At 39.6% G+C, this 22,869-nt stretch overlaps 1 protein-coding gene across 5 annotated transcripts in view; it reads left to right on the top strand.

The window, feature by feature from the left end:
* PDLIM5 (PDZ and LIM domain 5) overlaps positions 1-22,386 on the top strand; it is a 125,324-nt gene extending 102,938 nt beyond the window's left edge. For all 5 annotated transcript variants that reach the window (XM_066186356.1, XM_066186357.1, XM_066186358.1 and 2 more), the window contains 5 exons: positions 5,598-5,772; positions 12,764-12,944; positions 13,970-14,090; positions 18,255-18,370; positions 18,976-22,386. In XM_066186356.1, coding sequence (XP_066042453.1) covers positions 5,598-5,772; positions 12,764-12,944; positions 13,970-14,090; positions 18,255-18,370; positions 18,976-19,065 — 683 coding nt within the window. In that variant the 3' untranslated portion in view covers positions 19,066-22,386. The remainder of the gene's footprint in view (positions 1-5,597; positions 5,773-12,763; positions 12,945-13,969; positions 14,091-18,254; positions 18,371-18,975) is intronic.
* Positions 22,387-22,869: the final 483 nt, after the last annotated feature.

The following is a 22,869-nucleotide window of genomic DNA, read 5'->3' as shown; positions in this document are numbered from 1 at the left end:
TTCAGTGTTAAACATCAGCTTCATGAAACTGGCAGATAATCTACATGAGACTGGACAGACATGTTCTCTGCAGGCATAGCCAGGTTGTCGAGTTCAGAATAGGAACTAAAAGCAAGGGAGGCAAAATGTTATCTGCAGAAAGCTACCACATGGGTTTCTATACTGCCAATGCAGAGAAATGCAACACTGCAGTACAGAAGTTCGTTTTCTCTTTCTTCTTGAGTCACTTTTTCGATAAAAGCAATGCCAGTTGTGCCAAATTTGTGATGGTATGTGATGTAACAAATCAGAAGGAGACAAGCTGAGCAAGCCTAAACCACCATACTCATTTTAATTAAGATGCTTTACAGCTAATTTACCCGGAGCCTTTCCAGTTGAAAGGCTGGTTACTATTGCAGGAACTATTCCCTCTAGTTGCAGCGGCTGTTGAAATGGGGCCGAGGTGGCACCTGTTTTGATTTTCCACGGGGGCATACCAGGTTTCACCCAGCATTTAAAGACATGATAATGCTTTAATCTGTCCTGTTCTGCCTTTAATCAGCAAAAGGAGTTTAGTTGACTGTGTTTCCAAGACCTTGTAAGAAACAAAAGAAACAACTACAGAATACAGGGGTTGAACTTTGCATTTTTTGGGGGGGGAGTTTTTTGGAGGTTGTTTTGGTTTTTTTCTCACCCTGTACTTGTCCTGTAGCATAATGCACTGAACTTGTGTGATTTCGTGCAGGCCTGGGAGTGGATGGGGTGTTACATCCAGCCAGTCCAGTGAGCTGACAGCAGAGCTTTTCAGACACGTTGCTTCATCCGGCCATCTGTTTGGTTTTGAGGAAAGGAACAGGAAGATTTCTTACGCTACAGATATATTAAGAAAAGTCAGAAAAATTGGACATATGAAGCTTCATATTTTCCATTTATAATACAGTAGTTTGATTGCAGTGTGTAAATCACTGAGTTAGAACACTTTAAAATGAAGTTCTGGCACTCCCACTGCTTCAAGTAGCATTGTTATTTATAGATATTACATGAAGGCTGATGTTATGTTTAAGTGAGCGTTAAACAGTTCAGGCTGTTGTATTGTTGCTACGCACCAGAGAACCTCTGTCAAAGTGACTTTGGCACCGCCGCGTATCCGCCTTTCTCCCTTTGTCTTCCAGACCTTTCAGCAGTGTTTGCAGTTATCCATGTGCTCAGCGATGGAACAACCTATTGTTAGACTAACAAGGGCAAAGTCACACTGGGATTTTTAAAAAAGATGAAAAAAAAAAGGCAGTTCTTTACCCTCCCTAAAAGATTGTTAAATATTAAACTAGCCATACCAAGGAATTTAGAGAAAGCAAACACTGTGGGTTTGCTAAACTTAAACCTAATAAAGTAGAAAGTTAATAGTCAGGTACAGAGTGTTTTTGGTTTTAGAAAAAAAACCAAAACAAGCAATGACAATACATCAGTGTAAATCAACAGTGCTTTAGAATGTTTAATTAAAAAGAGTGAAATGAAGCCTACAAAACTCCAAGACTTCTCATGACTTGCAGAGGACCCAAACTTCTCTGGTACTCAGATCAGAATAGCTCCTGCTGGAGTGTATAATTCTTATAAATTATTTCTTTTATTTATTAATTGTATTTATTTTAGTTTTAAATCTTCGGACCACCCACCAAAGTTGCTGTGCTTTGTCCCTTTTCAAGCAACAGAGGTGGCCACAGGAAAATATGGGGTGAGATTGTGTCATCAGGAGGCTGATTTCCCATTACTAATCAGTCACCATATGCAATTAAAAATGTACATGCACCTCGACACATCTTGGATACTGGGGCATCTATCTCCCCAGTACTCCTTGAGAACAAAGCTGCTGATTGTAAGTGTAAAATACAAAAAGCAAAGTATAAAACACAAACTACAGGAGACCTCAGACTGGTTGCCAAGAGCTGTGAGGTTTTCACTTAGATTGGGTGTAAAGATTTGTACCTACTTTGGCATTCCTCATGTGCCCTGGTAAAATCTTCACATTGCAAGAAGTAAATCACCTGCATCAGTTTTCTGGGTCTGATGTTTTTAAATCAAGTGATTGTGTTTCAATCTGAAATATTTCCAAGAGAATAGAGAAAAGAAAGGAGGGGAAGAGAATACATTAACTCAGAGTATCCTCTTCCTCTCTGCCGTAAAACCATATTGTCCACTGGTGTGTTAAACTTGCTGTTGAAGTAGAAGGAATATATGGGAAATATTCGAAAGTGTCTAGCTACAAGAGAAGGAATATTGTTGGGAAAAGTATTGAGAATTCATACAGATTCAAGTGATGAATTAATAGTGGAGGTTTTTAAAATCAAAAGCAAACCAAATAAATGAGAATGTCGCCACCAACAAAAAAATGGTCTGTGGGTTGCAGTGGAAGTAATGAACCTCTGGTGAAATTACTGAAGTGTTAAACATATGTTTGTGGCCTGTGGAAAGACAGAAGTGGCCAATAAAAGCTATCCTCCTGCTAGTGTTCAGAAGGAAATGAGGAAGATAAAAGGCTGAGGCAAATCAACCAGTGAGAAAGGGAGAATGATCTATGGTGGAAAAAAAAGAAATAAATCTAGAGAACTGTAGAAGGTTTACAAAGAAGCCAGTATATCAAATAAGGTATTTGATAGAGATACAGCTATTACAGTACTTTACTGATGTATTTTCTTTAATAAGAGTATGGATCTTAAGGCAAAGGAAGCAGACTGACTCCTCTTCTTTAGGAAGAAAAATCTGAAATGAAAGAAGCTTGAGTCCACTTCAGAACAGGAGCAGAGGGGAATGAGACTGCAAGACCAACAAGGCCTTAACGTGGTTACCAGCAAAGAGGAAGAGAATCCCTCTGAGAATGCTGTGGACACAAATTGGGAGCATAGGCAGGGAGCTTCCTCAACAGTAAATGCCCAGCTTGGTTTTGCTCAGGTCACAGCTCTTGCTTGACACAGTATTAATTTGTGTGGCTTCTATTATGTTTTGCTTAAAAGAGAGTTTTTGTTGTAACATGATGGACTATCTCCTTCTCTCACTTTTTGGTGCTTTAAATAACTCAGAAATGACTGGTCTAACAGCTTTGTAGAGGAAGTTCATGTAGACAAATTCTCCTCCTGGCCAGTAGTAACTTTGAAGTTAGGTGGTGTTCAGAAAAGCATCATTCATAAAAACAGCAGTAATGAAAGCTGTAATGAGACCAAAGAAAAGGGAGCAATTGTGATGTTTGTGCTTTTTTTTTTTTTTTTTCCCTTAAGCAAGCAGAAAGACTTTTTTTAACTACACAGTGCAAACGAGACAGCTGATATGTCTGAATAGGCTTTGGGATTCAGTAGATAACCCAAACAGAAATTAGCTAGAAAATACACTAGAAGCTGTGCTGCAATTTGATTTATGGCTAAAGCAGTCTTCAAACAGATTTGGGTTTAGTGTGTATTCCTGTCTTCTCATGAAATGGGATCTGAAAATTGAAAAACCATGTGTGATGACAGAGGAGGAAAGTGCTATTAATCAACACCACTTTTGTTCATGTCTTCAAAGCTGTTCTGCCACCTTTTTCATTTTTATCTCTTCCTAGGTTTTCATCTTAGCAGGCATTTATAATCTAAAGTGAGCTACAGTAGCAGTGACTTGTTCAAGATCAAGTGCCTCTATTCCTAAATTCTTTTCATTCAGGAATGTTGACTGTTTCAAGAATAAAGATACTATTTTTTCAAGATATTGCAAATTCATTAATTATACATGAAATATAGTCTTGTTAAAAAAAAAGAAAAAAAAAAAAGAAAAAATAAATAAAACTAGAAAAAAGCAACCCTTATGAATTGTTCTTTTATTTTGCTACATCAGGTTCTGAAAAGGATCCAAAAATATGTCAGTCTTGAAATGACCTGATAGGAGAAATTTTGGTTAATCAACCATATAAACAAACAAACCAACCAACAAACAAAAAATATATAGGTATGTTTCTTCTTCATACACAGAAATAGTAAGCAAAAGCAGGTATTGAGCCCATATCAGCAGGTTGATACCAAGTCTAATTATAGTACAAAAGCATTGGTGTTAAACAGGATTTCTCTTCCACATGAGTTGTCTTAGCCTACATGTGAGTAGAGGAGGGGATTGTTAAAGTTCATGGTAATGTTTTGATTAAACTTTGTAGTGCTTGGCTACATTCTGTGAATAGCACAATATTGGAATTTATGTTGGATTTTCTGTGGATTCAGTGTTTTTTAAATCTATCTTCTCTGTGAATTAGTATGGCACTTCTCTTTCAGCAGGGAATGCAATGTTTTGCCTGAAAAGTACTTGCAACTTTTGTGTAGGACAGAGGCTGGTCAGCATTGTGTTAATGGAAATGAAGAGAAACCATTTTTCATCTTTTTCCTGGAAGATATGAAAAACAAGAGAGGATGAATCGCACAAATACTAACAGCTCCGCAAACTAGATTTTTTGCAAAGCTAGATACTAATGCCTTGACCCTGGTGTTGGAGAGCTGCATCTTTGCAGCAGAAGCATCATCCTGCACTGTCCGATGTCTCAGTCATTGCTTGGTTGTTTGCCTTTAGTTTCCACTCGGGTCTTAATTTCACTCTTTGATTTACAAGGTTTAGCAGGTCTGCACTAAAGCCAGGGCACCAAGTAAACGCTCCAGGTTTCTTTTGCCTGTGGTTGCAAACAAAAGGCTGTGGAAATGTGGGCTTTTTTATAATGTACTTGGAAAAGAAAGATGCCTCCCCTTGACAGGAATAACTGCTCCCATAAAACCTGTGTTTTTGTAGCTTGTACGTTACCAAGGTACATATATATCAATAGGGGGAAAAGAAAAGCAGAGGACTGGTTGTTTCTTCACTACCCTTACAACAGTATCATTTGTGCCTTTCGTTTTTGTAAATGCATTTTTCAGACTTCTTAAAAGCTTATGTCTGTTCCTCAGCTCTAAAACCCTGAGTACACATGGAAGTGTGTAGCGTATACATTTCTGAAAATGTCAGGGTTTTATTTGTGTCATACTTTCATAAGAAGGATGTGAACATGACCTTTGGAGTGCTTCAGATTGGCAGAATCCACTGATCTAGACTAGTGTTTAATTTCAATGTTGAAACAAATTTTGCTTATACAGTACTCTAGTTTAAATTCCTACACGTTGTATTGAATGTATGTTCTTGTTTAACAGGTTAGTAATGATGTATGATCTATTGCACTCACTGTGAAATTTTTTGAGTAGGTATGTCATTTTCTCCTGCCTCTGTTCATACACTGATGTTCTTGGCTTCAGCTTTTGTATCTAAAACAAAATAATGCCTTCACAGGTTGTATATTCTTTTACCTAACTTCTTCAACATGTTAAAATTTGTCCACTACCTCTCCAAGTTAGCCAAAACCATTCTGTGTTATTTCACAGACATTTCATAAAGTAGGTAGAACTTTCTTAGTAACTTGTTGGGGGAAGAGGGGAAAATGAGTGCTTTTTAATATGTTCCTTTAAGGAGGCAGGTATACACTGGCCAATGATGTTAGGCAAATGTTTTTAGTTGCTTGTATTTCAGGTTAATTTACTTGATACTGAAAGATGGTCCCCTAAATGCTTTTTGCGTTCTTTCCCCAGCTCCTGTCAGTGGATGGACATCAAACAGTATTAAATCACCTGGAACAACTGCCCCGAGTGAAAAAGCTGCAACAACCCCTCAGCTGAATGAGCAAGACACGTTGGTTCAGCGGGCAGAGCATATTCCAGCGGGGAAGCGCACTCCCATGTGTGCACACTGTAACCAGGTCATTAGGTGTGTATCTGCTTCCTGGGAACACTCTTAGGGGTTTGCAGAATTGGCTGTGTGGCCAGGCCCAGAGAGTGGGGATGAATGGAGTGAAATCCAGTTGGTGACTGGTCACCAGGATTGCTGAGTATTTGGGCATGTCTGCTTAATATCTTTATCAATGATCCAGACTGGGATCAAGGGCACACTTAGTCACACTTGCAAGTGACTAAGTTGGGCAGGAGTGTTGGTCTGTTGGAGTGTGGGAAAGCCCTGCAGAAGGATCTGGACAGGCTGGATCAGTGGACTGAGGTCAGTTTTATGAGGTTCAATAAGGCAAAGTCCTCTGTCTTTCACTTGGGTCACAACAACTGCAGGCATCACTACAGGCTGGGGCAGAGTGGCTGGAAAGCTGCCTGGCAGAAAAGGACCTGGGGATGCTGGTCAGCAGCAGCTGAACATGAGCCATCAGTATGCCCAGGTGGCTAAGAAGGCCAGTGATATCCTGGCCTGTATCAGCCACAGTGTGGCCAGCAGTGCCAGGGCAGTGATTGATCCCCTGTACTCAGCACTGGAGGCCACGCCTCAAGTGCTGTGTCCAGTTCTGGGCCACTCACTACAAGAAGGACATTGAGGTGCTGGAGCGTGTCCAGAGAAGAGCAACAGAACTGGGGAAGGGTTAGAAGCACAAATCCTATGAGGAGCAGCTGAGGGGGCTGGTGGTGTTCAGTCTGGAGAAAGGGAGGTTCATGGAGGACCTTACCCCTTTCTACAACTGCCTGAAAGGACGTTGCAGTGACATGGAGGTTGGTTCAAAGGAGTCAGCAGGTTTATAGTCAGGTCAGGAGTCAATAGTACTTTTATCATTCTTTTTATCATTATGGAAATAATGTTCCTCAAATGATAGGACATAGCCACAAGATGTGAGGGGGAGGTTTAGATTGGATATAAGGAGAAATCTTTTCACCAGTAGGGTTGTCCAGCACTTGGACAGGCTCTCCAGGGAGGTCTTGGAATCACCCTCCTGGAGGTATTTAAAAGACACGTAAATGTGGCACTTACGAACGTGGTTTAGTGGTGGACTTGGCAGTGCTGAGTGAACAGTTGGACTTTATAATCTTTTAGGTCTTTTTCAACCTAAATGATTCTATGATTCTGTTCATCCTGCGGCCTTTCTCACAGCAGGGCTTTGTTTTGCTTTCATGGGTTTTGATTCTTTAGTCACAAGTGGTTTAAGGCTTCATTTCAGAAATGCTGAACACTGTTTTCATGCGTGGTTTATCTAACAAAACCAAGAATGAAACTACTTTGGAGAAGAAGTACTGCAAACTGCTAACAATCACAGTCTTATAGTCCTTTTTACAGAGGACCAGAAAGCTGGATGGAGTGGAGTAAATATAAGACCAAAGAAAAGTAAGCAAGTTAGATACACCCATTTCAATAGTATTGGGACTATTAGCTAGTTGGAAACCAATCAGAGAGCATCGCCTTAGGAAGACTAATGTTGATTTCTAAAGTGTAGTTTCTAATTGAGAAGAAAAATAAGATCCACGGAAGAAAAGAAGGTGATGTTTTAACAATTACTAGGACTGGATTGATAACAATTTCCTGCATTGCTGGATTTCAAGCTCTTTGATGGGCTCTCTGGCCTTTGGACATTATGGTAGCTATTGTCTTTGACTTATATGACATGGGTAGAAAACATTGAGCAACACAAACACAAGTTTGCCAGTTGAGATTAAGTTAAATAGGTTCTGCTGATCCCACAAGATATTCTACCATTATCCTGAATTTTGTATGGAGGAAGGATTGAATCTGGGCAGCATTGTTCAGTCAGTAATTTCTGACAATTAGTCATGATTGTCTCATTCAGGGAATTGTAATTGCTTTTATTGCCAATGTGCAAATCATCTTCATGTTCATCCACCTTGCATTTTATTTCTTCCCTAAAATGGAAATCTCTTAGTATTATTTAAAAGTGTTTTCTTCTTCCTTATTCAGTCATTTGTATTGTTGAACTACGTGGGGAAAGTAATGGTTTTTTAACAGTATTTTTTAAATTTATATATATCCTATGTTTTCAGTGGACAAAGTAAGAGAGCCTGCATTATGTTTTACCATAATTAAAGAAACAGACTTTTTGGGTTAGAAAGTTCTGAAAAATTAGGAACTCCACAAGCTGTATAATTTCCATTCATTACAACACAAAATCAGCCTTTCCACGATGGATTTTTGTAGCCTCTTGAGCCCTGGCTTGGATTCTGCATCAGAAGCAGCCAATGGAAATCACTTGATCTTTAGGGGTGAACTGAGTCCAGCTTGTTTGCTTCCATGAGATTTCTGCTGTGGTAGTTCACTACCAGTTCAGTTAGCACTGGGCTAATTTTAGAAGACTCTTTACTAATAGATCTATGATGTTTTGGATAAGTTATTCCTACTTCCGCTGGATGTGTCAAGGAAATAAAAATATATGAAACTAACCCCCTTGAAGCAGTAGAAAATACCCACATTCCCAACACAGGTGCACCTATGCAGCTCAATCCAGGGTTTTTTTGCTTCATTGCAAAATAAGTGATTAATATCAGAAAAGGTGTACTTATTTTTGGGATGAGATTCATCTGATTCATTGAACAGTTTGACCTATATAATAATTCTGTCTGTCTTTAGTATTCTTTCCTTTTTGTTCTCCGGGATTTGGATTTGTGTCGAGTAAATAACATGCAAGAAACCATTCACTTTCTTTTTTGTACTGTTATTATTTTAGTTTTAAACCAAACACAAAGTGCACTAAATGCTGCATCTTTCATACAAGAGACTTCATTGCCTTTTACAGCAGTTGTTTATGAGGTTGTGTTGGTGCTCTGTGTTGTGGGGTCTCAGTCCTGAGTAGTTCCCCTCTCCTCTTGGCCCTTAAATCACTTTCTGCTACTCCCCACTTACCTGTTTTGATCACAATTAAAAAAAAGAGTTGTGCTGCTGCCCTCTAAGTAGGGCAGAGTATTGGTCTGGGGAGCAGCGTTTACTCCTTAGTGGATATGTGAGGACAAACTGCAGAGGCCCCACTTGACTGTATTTAAGCCACTGTCACCTCTTGTAAGTGACACCTTTTCATGAATAGTAATTGGTACCCACATCTGACTTCTTTGTAATTTGCTGTTGGTGTTTAAATCCTTATATTTCTTAATATGTTAAATGCCTGCTCAGTTATTAAAAGCAAGTGTTCTGAGATGAGTTGATCTGCATTAATCAATGCCAAATATGCTTCATGTTCACAGCATACAGTGCATGTGGAAGACTGCAATGGCATTTTGAGTTCAAGTTTTAGCATAATTACACATGCCCTCAGTGGTAGCTTTACCTATGAAAAGATAGGAGGTGGATCAAATAGCATTGCATTGTACATCTGTTTTGAAGCCAAAATGCGTTTTGGAGTTGGTTACTTTACACTCAGGCATAGAATAACCATGGCTGGTTGAGCCAAAACCTTTCTTAGAGACACCTTATAACTTTTTAATATATCTTCAATTATTCACACTATGATTGTCTGAAGGTTCGATTTTTTTTCCAAAGCTTCATTAAGTAAACTTTTCTTACCATGTCTAAACGAAGCAAACTAAATTTCTCTTGAATATCTCTTGCTACTTGCTGTGACGGTCTGGCAGACTTCTGGCATTTCCTGATGAAGACTTCTGGTTCCCAGACAGCCTCACCAAGTTGTGCACTGCAGAGTTGGCTCTTCCTTTGAAGTCCAAATATGTTTTCTCTGGATCGCCATTGAGATCATACTCTTTGGCATGTCTGCTGTTGAATGATGATTTGGCTTTGCCACCTTTTCATAAAGCTTAATTGTTTTTAAAGGCAAAAGGGGAAAAAGTACAAATGGTACCTCCTATACACAAATTGTATACTGTGGCATTTTCAGGGGAGGGGAAGAAGAAACTTCCAAGAATGTAGAACTGCTGTGTGGTTAACTGTGAAGTGATTGGCCTTCCTAACAGATGTGGAAATCCTTTTTGATCTCTCTACCACCAAATTTCAGTTCTGGCTTCCTACCATAATACAAGCCACATGAGAAACTAAGTTACTGGCATACCAATATAATACAGCATGATCATACTGATGAAGTTATATTCAGTTACTAGTGTTAAGTCATTGAAATGGTACTTAAATTTCCTGTATGTTGCTCACTTTTTCTTTCATTTGCCCCAATATTACTGTTACACACAGAACCCAGATGTTTGAGGTGACTACTAAAGTCATGTACCTGGTAATCCTTTGGAGCATTAGATTCTGCAAACATTCTTGTAAATCAATCAGAATCTCTTTCCAAAAAATAATCCATAAACTACTAGTTTGTTTTCATCTCTGAGTTCTGTTCACATGGTCTAGGTGGTGATGCCAGAAATTTGTTCAGAAATGCTCAGCATGTCAAAGTGGCCTGGGGTAGAGGCACATTCATACCCAACTGTTGCCAGTTGGGTCATCCCATATCCCATTTGGACAGTGGGAATGTGGGTTTTAACTCTACTTTTATGAATATGTTTTAGTTGACAGAGGCATGTGGGATTTTTATTAGTTTTGTTTTTAAATAGGGAAGAAATGTAGGATGAAGCCATCTACAGCCATCTTCCTAGCCTTTCATCCCCCTAGCTTCTTCTGTCACATTGTGTGAGTGTGGGCATCCTGCCCTCTTACTCAAATTGGGACTTTAAAGTCCTTTTCAAATTAATAGAGGAAATAAATACCTTTCATTACTGCAAGCTATCATTTTGATGGCAAAATTATGCAGAGACTGGGAACACCTCCAAGTTCTGAATATCATGTTTTAGTGCATTTTACATGACAGGTATTTTTTTTTTTCTTTTTCTTTTTTTTTTTTTTTTTTTTTTCTTCCATGTGCTTTGGGGCAGCTTTTAAGTTGCAGGTATCATTAAGCTGCAGTATCAGTTTGACATGTTTAAACTGCGGCCTGATTGAAATTAAAATTGTATTTAGAAAGTGTTCTTCTGGACATGTGTGCAGAGGGAGCCAGTGCACTAATGGAACACCTCGTAGATATTGTGCAGGGCACAGGCCCAGCCATCTGGGGGCTTTGGGAGAGGAACTCTGTAGGTGCACTCTCAAGCTGTTCCCCATCCGTCTATGTTCCTGCACACTGTCCTGAGTGACTGACCTCAACATGTCAGGGCTGTAAACTCTGGAGAGCTAAATGCAGGAGATGTAAAATTCTTTCTCCTCCTGTTGCTAGCATGCCTGCTTCCCATTGCAGAGCTGAGCCTGTCATCTCAGTGCAGATGGCCAGAAACTCAATCCTACCTGGTGCCGGGAGAGTGTCTCTAGTGTCAGCCCCGTGTTAATGAATCTGTTAAATTAGCCTGTGCTGACATGGTGCTCTGAGGGCACTTTGTTGTACATAAGGGCTTGTATTGTTTGATCAGTACATAACTGAGAGGGCACTGATGTAAAAAGGTGCTTGTAGAGCAGTGGGAGGGTATCGGGTTAGGTCAGTGTTTGCACTGCTCAGGCATCCGCTGGGAGCGAGGCTGGAGAGGTGCGCTCAGCCCCAGCTCCCTCCTTAAAGAACTGCAAGCTTCTCTTTAGGAGCCCTTTCTCACTGCGTTCCCTCCAATAAACAGGGGTGAATAGAAGAAACTGGCCCAGATTAAATATTTCATCGTCTTACAAGGTCTTTAGGTTATCCTAAATCTTTGAGTCTAAATCTGTTTGAGTCCTTTGCCTTTGACTGCTCATCCTGCTGAAAATATATAGCATTGCCAGAGCAAATGTAGAAGAGAAGTGACAGTCTTTACACTCTGTTCTTGATGAAATTGCCCTATGTCCTCAGCCCACTTATATTTCCATTTTATAGTCAACATAAGCAAATTTCAAGGTGGATTTGAGGGCTGTTGTTTGGGTTTTTTCCCTTGTTTGTTTGGGTTTTTCTTTATTACTGTTTCTTTGTTCATATGAAAATCTTACACAAAAAATTCTTGTAGATGACTTGATTTCCAAAAAACGTTTAGCAGCAGGTGGTCATATTAGTACCTTTCAGGTTTTTTTCAGTGTAGTATTAGATCAGAAGAAAATATTAAGCACTACTTGAAAGAATTACATCTTTATTGGTGTTGGAAAAACAGGAAATCTGGTGAAGGAGATGAACTTGAACCACTAAGTTCATCTAAATTCTGGAAGGCTGAGTGTTGGTGAGACCTTGGAGGCACCTCTTTAAAGTAAATATGTTCACTAAAGAGATTAACATGCTGAATATATTTTCAGATGAATGTAGAGACAATGAGATATACCTGGGACTCATGAGTTACAAACTGAAAATTTTTTGTTGAATGAAAAATGGATGAATTTCTTTTCTGTTAACTGTATTGCATTAACCAGACAAATGCTATTAAAAGTATATTTATTTTGCATTTGCAAATGATAGAGGAAGCTGTGTGTTTGGGAAGAAATGGATGTATTTTAATACAAAAAAATCCTCCTATAACTAGGATGGATTATCCTGTAAGAAACTTTTTGGATAGGGACAGTGACTGAATTTTCATCTCAGAAGAAACTGATGTTATCTGCTCCTAGAGGGGTCAAGTCTACTTATATTTGTAGTCTCAGTATGAATGCAGGCTGTAGGAGAGTTGATCATATCACTGAGTCAAATATCTCTTTGCAAGAAATGGAATTGGGAGCATGGGAAACCTCCTTCTTCACTTCCCTAGCAGACACTTCAGCACTGTATTTAGTGTAGTTCTAGAATAAGATTTCTGAAATGCAGTGAAGTGAAAAGCATTAGTGTTTATTGTGGGTGGGCATTTCTGGGAGAGAGTTCAACGGAGATGGATTCAGTCAACACTTGGGGCTTTCTTAGAGCCTGTAGGAGGAAAGAGGGATGGAGCAGTGTATGTCTGTGAACAGTATAGTAATGACACAGAGCTATTTCAGCTAAATCTATTAACACCTTTTGCAGGTGCCAGTCCTGGTGCATTTGCTGACAATATCTCTTTTTTCTAATCAGAGGACCCTTCTTGGTGGCTTTGGGAAAGTCATGGCATCCAGAGGAGTTTAACTGTGCCCACTGCAAAACCTCCATGGCATACATTGGATTTGTGGAAGAGAAAGGGATGCTGTATTGTGAGGTCTGCTATGAGAAGTTCTTTGCCCCAGAGTGTTCGAAATGCCAGAGGAAGATCCTTGGGGTAGGTGACCAGCAAGTGTCCTGTTTTTTGGTGGGAACAATAATCACAGTGTTCAGTGCTTCTCTGCAATGAAATTCCATTTTACCTGGCCCAGCCTGCATTATTTCAAATACACTCTTGACACACCTTTTCTTCTCTCATTACATACCAGCTACACCTTTGGATCTTCTAATGCTGAACCTTTTCAATCTATTTGAGAAAAAGTGCTATAGTCTCCTTGGCTCTTCTAAGCTCAACTCTTCTTTTCATGAAGCTGTTCTGTAGGTGCTGGGATTACCAAATCTTCCTGAGCGAAATGGTTTTAATTGGCAGCTTTTTACGGAATGGGAAAGGGGCAAGTGGGAGAGGGAAGTATAAAGGAAAAGTCCTCCTTAGGTGAGCTGAGCACTGAAGAACAGACTGTTTGCTAGATGAGAAGTACTGAAATATTCCTAGTGTTAATGTTGATGGAAAGATGCATTATCCTACTGGGCACTGGTATTGCTAATTTGAGCCTGCCAGCTGATCGGCTGCTGTTTCACTGCAGACAGCAATGTGTCTGCATTCTTGTGTAACTGGGGTCATGCAGGGCTCTGGCAGCACAGTTCTCAAGTCATATTTGGCACTATAGCATCTTCCAAAACAACACAGAGCAGTCATAATTTTCTGTGTGATGTCTTCTGTTTAACTCTTCACGGACTTCAAGAGAAGGCAGAGATGCTGCTTTTCTTATTTCAGGGGACCATTATGGGTGATATCCTGATTAAAGTTAAGAATTTAAACAAATGAGTTGTTAAAATTTGTCCAACTCTATGCTAAACCTTCCAAAAACCCCAAAGGATTGCTCATGAAAAATAAGGAGATGTACCATAAATAAAGCACCTCATTAAGTTTAATACTGCAGAACTTATGTGCACAACCCATTTTCAGAGTAGCAGCAGGAAACAAAGTATTCTTGAAATGAATCAAGTGTGGAGGCATGGCTACCACAATCTAGTCAACACATCGAAATAATGTGTTCCTAACACTTTTTCTAATCCCCACAGGAAGTAATAAATGCTTTGAAACAAACTTGGCACGTTTCCTGCTTCGTGTGTGTGGCCTGTCATAACCCCATCCGCAATAATGTCTTTCACTTAGAAGATGGTGATCCCTACTGTGAGACGGGTAAGAAGCAACACAACCAAAGTTTACTGCAGCTGTGCAGGAAAGCAGAGCTCAGTAACATTGGGGGAAAATAAATCATTCCCTTTTCTCAAGCTGCACGTTAGAAGTGCCCCAGCAATTTCATGTAACTTTGAGATGTCAGTACAAAGCAACAAACGCTGCTGTAGACACTTGAAGTTTGCAGCAGGAGGAGTTGGGGAGGATTTCTTCATCATCTCCAGCAGCAGCAGGCTTCTTGTCACTGATACTACCTATTCCTGTAAAGTCCTCAGCTGGAGTATCAGTGATACATCAAAGTGTTAGTTTTAGGGTGACTTTCTGTTTGGGTTTAAAATAATCTGAATTTTATGTCAATCTGCTTATTTACCAAACACAAGGAATGCCAGTGGAGTAATGTGCTTTTCTCTGAATAGTGTTATTCGCAGCCTGAGGGGCTTCCAAGGGCAAGCAGTCTGTCCCAGGTAGTTTTTTGCAGGATCAAGGATAAAAAAACCTGTCAAGAGGAGAAATACACCGGTGCAATTACAGCACTTGAAAGCCTGATTAGCAATATTATATGAACAATGTGACCTAGAAGTTCAGAGCATTTCTGGTTTGGTTTCTAGCACTTCCAGCTAATCATAACATTTTTTATAAAATCATAAAATGGTTTGAGTTGGAAAGACCTTAAAGATCATCTGATTCCAACCTCACTGTCATCAGCAGGGACTAGTGGGCAGCCTCCCACTAGACCATGTTGCTCAAAGCCCCATCCAGCTGGCCTTGAACATCTCCAGGAACAGGGTATCCACAGCTGCACTGGACAACCTGTTCCAGTGCCTCACCAGCCTCACAGTAAAAAAAAAAAAGTTGTCCTATTATCCAATATAAATGTACTCTTTCAGCTTAAAGTAATTCCCTCATGTACTGTCACTACCTGCCCTTGTAAAAAGTCCCCTCTCCAGCTTTCCTCTAGGCCTCCATCAGGTACTGGAAGGTACTGTAAGGTCTGCCTGGAGCCTTCTGTTCTCCAGGCTGGACAACCACCGTTCTCTCATCCTTTCCCCAAAGGAGAGGTGCTCCATCCTGCTGAGCATCTCTGTGACCTTCTCTGGACTTGCTCCAGCAGGTCCACATCCAACCCATCTTGGGAGCTCCATAGCTGGATGCAGGACTTCAGTGGGGTCTCAGGAGAGCAGAGTGGATGGTTCAAAATCCCTCCCTTGCTTGCTGGCCACTTCTCTTGTGGTGTAGCCCAGGATAGAGTTGGCTTTCTGGGCAGTAAGTACACATTGGCTGAGCCTCTTGTCAACCTATTATTACTAATATGAACAGTTTTTATTTAAGTTGGTTTTCTATTTTGCTTAAAACTTGCCATGTACCCCTCTGAATGAGGAAAGAAGCAAACAATTTGTAAAACAATTTCCACAAAATGGAAAAGAGACAAAACTGTATCAAAACTATGTTTTCACAGTACACGCTGTGTTGGAACTGTCAGTTGGACCCTTGTTATGGTTTTCCTTCTACTCCTAGGAACATTGCAGTTTCACTAGATGTAGAAATGGATTGACCAGAAAAGATGTCACATGTAATTCTAATAACCTCTTTGAAGCTAAGATTTCCTTCTAAGCTGATTCCGGAGTTGTTCACAGTGGGTTCCATGGAGAGTGCTAGGTACTGTAAGCATGAGAGAAGTAGGCAAATTTATCCAAAATTTCTCTTGTCAGAGCTGCTTTAATGAGATATTGGCAGATACAAAAGGACACAGTAGGTTATTGGTAACTTGGTGACAAATGTAGGGTAGGGTTGTTGCTCCTATTGAATTTGTGGAGCAGCAGAGGACATGGGTATATGAGCAGCATCCTCCAGTGTGACAGCACGGTGAAATTTCATCCTAAAGGAATGTGAAGCCCCTAATCCTGGAACCATTTGATGATTCAAAAATAGTACTGGAGGAATCAATAACTCCTCTTCGGGTGGAAAGCTTGTGACAGGGTTTGTTCTGTTAAGGTTCAATTCTTGTTCCTGCCACCAAACGACCCACATGTAGTGCAGTGCATTGATTTGAGCTACTGTTACAACTTCTGTGTAAAATGTGCCTTTTCCTGTATTGTGAGAGGGGAAAAACTGTGGCAAGATGTCAAGTGTACTACACTTCTTGCAAAGTTTATTTCTGAGATAGAAAGTTGCTAGCGCAAGTTAATGCAGACACAAGCTGTGAGGTGTTATTGGCAGTGATACTTTGTAATGGCTCTGGCTCACTAACTAGATGTTAATTTGAGTTACATTAATTTTTCAAAGACTTTCAGTCCAGCTGGAGTTAGGAGTCTATGACTAATTTTAAAGAAATAAGGAGTAAATGTCATTGCCAACTTTCCTTCTTCCTAGTGCAAAGGAGAGTTCTAATTTTAAATCTGTATTTGAAATTATAACAGCATCAGCAATTAGTATTAAAGGGGGATTAATCTGCAGAATGTTCTGGGTTTAGATGTTAAGGCTAAAATTAAAATAAAAGTCCAGATATCTACAACTTTGAACTTTTTTTAAGTGCGGAGTTAGTAGTCTAGTTTTGAAAATGCTGTGTGCAGGAAGCACTGATATGTGACAATGTAAGAAGTCTGCCTTGGAAGGCTTCTGTGGTATCACAATTCAAGCATGTAAAAGAAAGCTGATGCCCTTCATTCTGCCTTATCTACTGCCCTTTCTTCAGAAGAAAAGCCAATAAACTTATCAACACAACCACAGGCCAACTTACAAAAGGGTTTAACTGCTGGCACCAGGAAAATATCAGTAAGATTCTGTATGACCACAAATGCAAAGAGCTGAAAGAATACAGTCGTGAGACTGTGTCCTTCAGGGGTTTTGCACAGGTCTGATATATTTATTGTCTTTCTTTTAAACACCTAAAAATTCATTCCAGGAGCATGGATTAATGGATATGATCAGTGAAGCAGTTTCTTGCCACTGGCAGCCATCAAGGGCTTTGCTACTCTGGAGCACTTGTGTTCTCCATCCTGTTGAGATGTCACCCATGATGATTCATTTTCAGGGAGGTCATCACACAAAACACTGTCCTAGTAAACAAAACCAGGACTTTTCCCTTGGGCTTGACACATCTGATGATCATCTGTGAGCTCTGCTGCAGTAAGCATTAGAGCTTCAGCAGATCTGTACAGTCTAGGTGAGAAAGAAAATCCACTTCTACCCTTCTTCCCATCCCTTATAATTCTCCTTTGAAAATGACCCCTGGCATCTAATTTCCTGTCAGAGGCAGTGTTACTATGGTAGTAACACACTGTTACTGGTAGATGGAATCCAAAGCTTCAATTATGACTGTCACTTTGACTGTAGTTCATCTTAGGAAGATGTAATGTTGCATGACATGTTTGCCATGGTAATGTGCTGTTCCCAAATGGTTTCGTGTTATAGCACTAATGCCACTGTTGTCTCTGCAGGAATAAAACATTTGCTTCCTAGAATGTGGTGTTTGAGAGTTGAAATAAAAAGACCAGACAGCTTAGTTGGGGGAATACAAATGGTTCAATGCCATTTGTTTTAGTCCCTGCTCCCTGAGATTGCTGGAGAAGTTTCTTGTTCTTCATAGTAATGAAGGGGAAGGGTTTGTTGTTTTGTTTTGGGGTTTTGTTTTGTTGGGTTTTTTTAAAGCCATGTAATGTACTTTAGTGACTAGAAAGGTATTCTGACTTGATCCAAATTTCTAGACTCTAATTAGGACAGAAGCCTAATGGTTTTAAGTAGTGCATTCTGGGGCAAAAATTTTGCCAGAGTATAGTTTGGAGTTCACTACTCTCTGAGAATGTCTGTAGTGTGAAGAGCGGGGGTGTGCTTTCAAAGCGGAGTTGGAGAGAACGTAAGGAACATGTAGAGGTTCACATGGGTGCTCTCAGGGAGTGCATTTCCCCCTCTCCAGCACACTGTTTATCTCAAGGAAATGAAACACCAGGAAGATGGAAACATTGCCCACTTGAAAGGATGAGGAAAAGAACTGAATTAGCAAGAAGTCAACATCCCAGACTTTCAATCTAGGAGCTCTTTATTCAGTATACTCAGTCAAATAAACCTCAGCACATCCAAACATATTGCCAATGAAAGAGCAAAGTTCTCAAAGGGTCAGTCCTGCTTTTTCTGCATGTGCTATAAAAAGCTGTTTGTATCTCTTTGCAGATTACTATGCCCTCTTTGGTACGATGTGCCACGGCTGTGAATTCCCCATTGAAGCTGGAGACAGATTTCTTGAAGCCCTGGGCCACACTTGGCATGACACTTGCTTTGTATGCTCTGTAAGTAAAGCTGGTCTGCCTTTAAACAAACCCTGGCAGCAGTGCTAACCTGACCCATATGGGAGTTAGCAGCTCTAACCTCTCTCAATCCCCTGAGCCCAAACAAAAAGTGCTTTCCCAGATATTTGGAAGGTGTGTTGCTATTGTAAGCCTTTGGCATGGGTATGAGCGAAGGTGTCCTGGATTGCAGCCCTGTGTCCCAGCATTTAACCCTCAACGTTTACTTCCTCGGAGTAAGCTGAAGGTTCCAAAGTAGCAAGAGTGCTTTTGACATAAGGTCACTGTAGCCAAGGTATTGCTTGCTAATATTGTATGACCAAAAAAAAACAACCAAAAAGAGATGCCCCAGTCTTAATGGTTGGGGTTTTTTTTCTTAAATTCTGAGTCTAACTCTGCTCCCAGTTAAACACCTGTTGTCTTAGGAGAGGTTATGCTTACACCAACCACTGGTATTACATAGAAAGAGGATCCCTAAAAGAAAAGGTGATTTATACTCTTTGAATATATTTATGCGTAGAACAGTACCATGATCTGGCATTCTGAATAGTTGTGGCGCAATTCATCCATCTGAACTGGGTGTTCTTTTCTTTTTTATCCCATTTTAGGTATGTAGTGACAGTTTGGAGGGCCAAACTTTCTTCTCCAAGAAGGACAAGCCACTGTGCAAGAAACATGCCCACTCTATCAACATCTGATACTTGGAGATGGTCTTGTGTAACAAGTGTACTGAGCAGAAAGGTTAAAATGTCCATGTTCAATAATTGGTCAAAATTATTTATATACAATTTTCCTAAAATGGAAGAGAGATGTGGAAACTTGCAGAAGGGATTGATTGTACACTAATTTTTCAGAGTGTTTATTATTTACGATTTTGCTTCATAAAAAGCAAGGTATCAGGAATTGCACCCAAGCCAAACAATTAGTGTCTTTATCTTTACGCTTCGCACATTACTGTATGTCATGATTTTTGACCACATTTATCTCTGTTTCATTATGAGAAGTGACGTATTTATAAAAGTAAATACCTGATACTAGGAGTCTCAGTCTTGCTGCTATTCAACAAATAAAAGGAGATTGGATTCAGCAATCCTGATCACTTCATTTTGGTGATGTTTTTAAAGTGGGTCCAGAAGTATTGCTGTTAAACCCCATTAAAAGCAACCCAAAGTAAAGATAAGATTACACAAAATATTTGTTTCCAAAACTTACTTTTTAAATCTGATATTAGTATACAGAAAGCCTCCCACACAATTACATGTACCTGTGCATTTGCACTTAAATTTTTGATGGGTTTGCAAGAGTCAGAGATTTTTACAAAGCATTTAAGTGGCTATGCTGGTGAAAAAGAATAATTAGAAGATGCCGCTTAAAAGAAAACATAAGTGGGATACTTTCCTGTAACACATGTACTACCAGAACAATAACCAAAACCCCTTGCTGCTGAGGGTGTGTGATAAGATGAAAATGTCAGATCAAATCTTAAGGGAACAGGGATTTTGACTCTTCTGTTTGCAGTTCAGGTTTTAGGTAGCTTTAAGTGCCTTGGAAAGGGGAAATTGTGCTGAATCTGCAGGTAACAATGTTTTGTGTCCAGAATGTGATATTCTGGTGTTAAATGAGGGAAGCTTCTGAAGTGCGACTGAGGACATTGGGTTTTTTCTCAGTACATTCTTTATCACGTAGCTCATGAATACATATATTGGTGGTGTGCCAGGTAGCGTACTGAAAACTTAACTTTCTTGCTCAGCTGTTATGATTTTTATTAGTTTAGGTTTTATTTTTCTCTTCCAGATGTAGTGAATGTATTGTTAAGTGATATTCCATTGGTTTAAGCAGCTCAGTACCTCTCAGATCTAGCAAGGGAGCAGAGAGACAATGCTGTCATTATGCATTTGCTGTGAGTCTGATCGGCCAATTCTGTGGCTTGATATGAATTTTGCATCCACACAGAAAGGCAGCACAAGACTAGCGCACCAGCTCAGTCCCCTTTAGCCTCAAATTAGGGCTTAACTGGTTTAATTGGAGCAATTGCAGGCCAGGGAGGAGGAGGTGGTGCTCCTCTGCACAGGGTGCATTTGCTTCAGCAGAATTGCACCACAGAGAATTGGGCTCTCTCGGGACCAGAGCAGATTCCTGAAGGAAACTGAATTTACTTGCTGTTTGATTCAGCTGGGGTATCAGAGCTTAATTGTTAGTCTTTAGTGCTCTTTCTAGTAGACATTAAAAATTAACCATTTACTGGTTTCATTTTTGTGGGGTGGGGTATTTTTAGTGATTCGGTGAATAGTTTTATCCATAAAACCGTGGATAAAACAAGTCACCAAAATTTGCCATGCTTTAGTAAAGCAATTGTAACAAGAAATATCAACAAAAGAGGAGGAAAGAAAAGCAAAATTGCTGTACTGAAATATGAAAAGATATTTGGCTTTTTATTAATTCAGTGAGACAGATCCACGTTGTGGGGTTGTTTCACTTCATTTCCTGAAGTTGTTTTTGTTCAATATTACCACATTTCTTTTTTTAACTTCCAGTGGTACAGAAGAAATTTGGTAAATTTGGTGAATGTTGGTAAATAAGAAGAAATTTGGTGGTACGGTATAAAGCTGTTTAAAATGTTTACACTCTTGTAGATGTACCCTTTTGTGAGTTTGGCTGAAAATCAGAAGGGTGGAAGCAGACTGGACAAGATACAGTAACATATAAGCCAGGTTGCTTTTAAAATTAAGTGGAATGTGGAGAAATGAGACCTACGGACTAGGTTTCAGTGGAGCTTTATTGCACATGTGTGAGAAAAGGGGGGGGAAATGCACAGGAAAAGGCATTCCGTAATTTCTGCAATTCAAACCTTGCAATTTGAACGTAGGATAAAAACTTCTCAGTTTTTCATTGTCCTTAAAATCCAATTAAATTTTGTTTAGCCTCATAATTTTAATTGGAGTTTTTCTTTTTTTAAATCCATGTGCTCTAGGGTTTGAAATTTTGCAGTTGTTAATGAATTTGAGGACAAAAGCCTGAAGGGCTCCAATAGAACTGCTTCATTTAACTGCTTTGCCTTTTAATTTCTGCTTTTATCTATTTGTTTAAAATTTTAAAGGATGCATAGAGTCACTGATAGATAATGAATATTTAATGGCTTTACCAAATTATATAAATCAATTAAAAGGAACATAATTTTTATCGTTATTTTAATAAGTGAGATTTTAGTAGAGCACTTTATAATACTGCCATATATCTCACTGAATATTTATTACCTTTTTTGTTGTTGTTTAGAACTGTTTCATCCTGGTATTATTTTGTTTTATTTGTCAGCCTGCCTTTACCTCTAGAATCTTTTGGGGTCTGAGTGTATGTGTTTATATATACTTCTTTGTACATGTACACGTATGCACGTGCATTGAGAGACATAAGTATGTATGTGTATTTGAATGCAGACTTGACGTAGCAAAAAATCATTTGGAGATTTCGTTAGATTCCCTACTGTTTTTCACACAACACACATACAGCATTCATGTTATGAGGGTCAGGACAGATAAATTAGTAACCTAACTACTGTAGATCTTTGCATGCATTTTCAGTCAGTCATTGTTTTTCTTCTAAAACTGCCTGTGAGAGAATTTGGCTTAACTCTGTTTTAAGGTAGAATGTCTTTATAAGTGAATAATTGATTCATGATGACAGTTTCAGTATATTGTAATGAAATAATTCAGGATTACGTATAAATATAAATGTTTAATATAGCAATGTGATAAACTTAAAAGCGGGAGTTGAGTTGTGGTTCAGTGTGTGTTGTGGTCTGTTAATTGTGTACCTATTTCTTCACAGAGCTACTTGCATCATCTAGCCATGTCAGCTGCTTTGAAAACATTGTTTATGCTAAACTACCAGCTGTTAAATCCTGGTGATTTCTCTGCTTGTTTTTAATAATCTTTGGCATCAAATTTTGGCTGTTCACATTTGCAAATTTACTTATAATTGAAAAACTTAACAAGCAAATAAACCCTACTCAAAACGTAAAATTCTCTGTCTTTAGTTATTTCGTGGTTGCTGAGTATTTTCTTTTCCTGAATCATAGCCAGTAAAGGTAAGTCATGACTGTACACATGAATAGATGGCATTTGAGCTGCTCATTCTTCAGGTTTTGGGATTTTTTTAGCTTTGCTTTACAGAGAAGGACCAGGGAGTCCTGGTGACACCAAGGTGACCATGAGCCAGTGATAACTTCTCTGAGACAAAGAAGACCACAGCCTTCTGGGGTCCATTAGGCAGAGCATTGCCAGCAGATGGGAGAAGTTATCCTTCTCTGCTCAGCCTTGGTAAGGCCCATCTGGAGAGCTGAGTCCAGTGCTGGTCTCACCAGTACCAGGACAAAGCTGTACTGGAGTAAAGAGCAAGGAATATGGTGGGGGCCATGGAGCATTTGCCATAAAAGGAGAGGCTGAGAGAGCTGGGACTGCTCAGCCTGGAGAAGAGTGGGCTCAGGGGAGACCTCATCCATGTGT

This window comes from Chamaea fasciata, unplaced genomic scaffold, assembly GCF_029207755.1.
Source record: "Chamaea fasciata isolate MVZ Bird 193981 ecotype frontalis unplaced genomic scaffold, bChaFas1.0.hap1 SCAF_6, whole genome shotgun sequence".
NCBI lineage: Eukaryota > Metazoa > Chordata > Aves > Passeriformes > Sylviidae > Chamaea > Chamaea fasciata.
The sequence above is the reverse complement of the archived record's forward strand: the minus strand, read 5'-3'. Positions and strand labels throughout refer to the sequence as shown.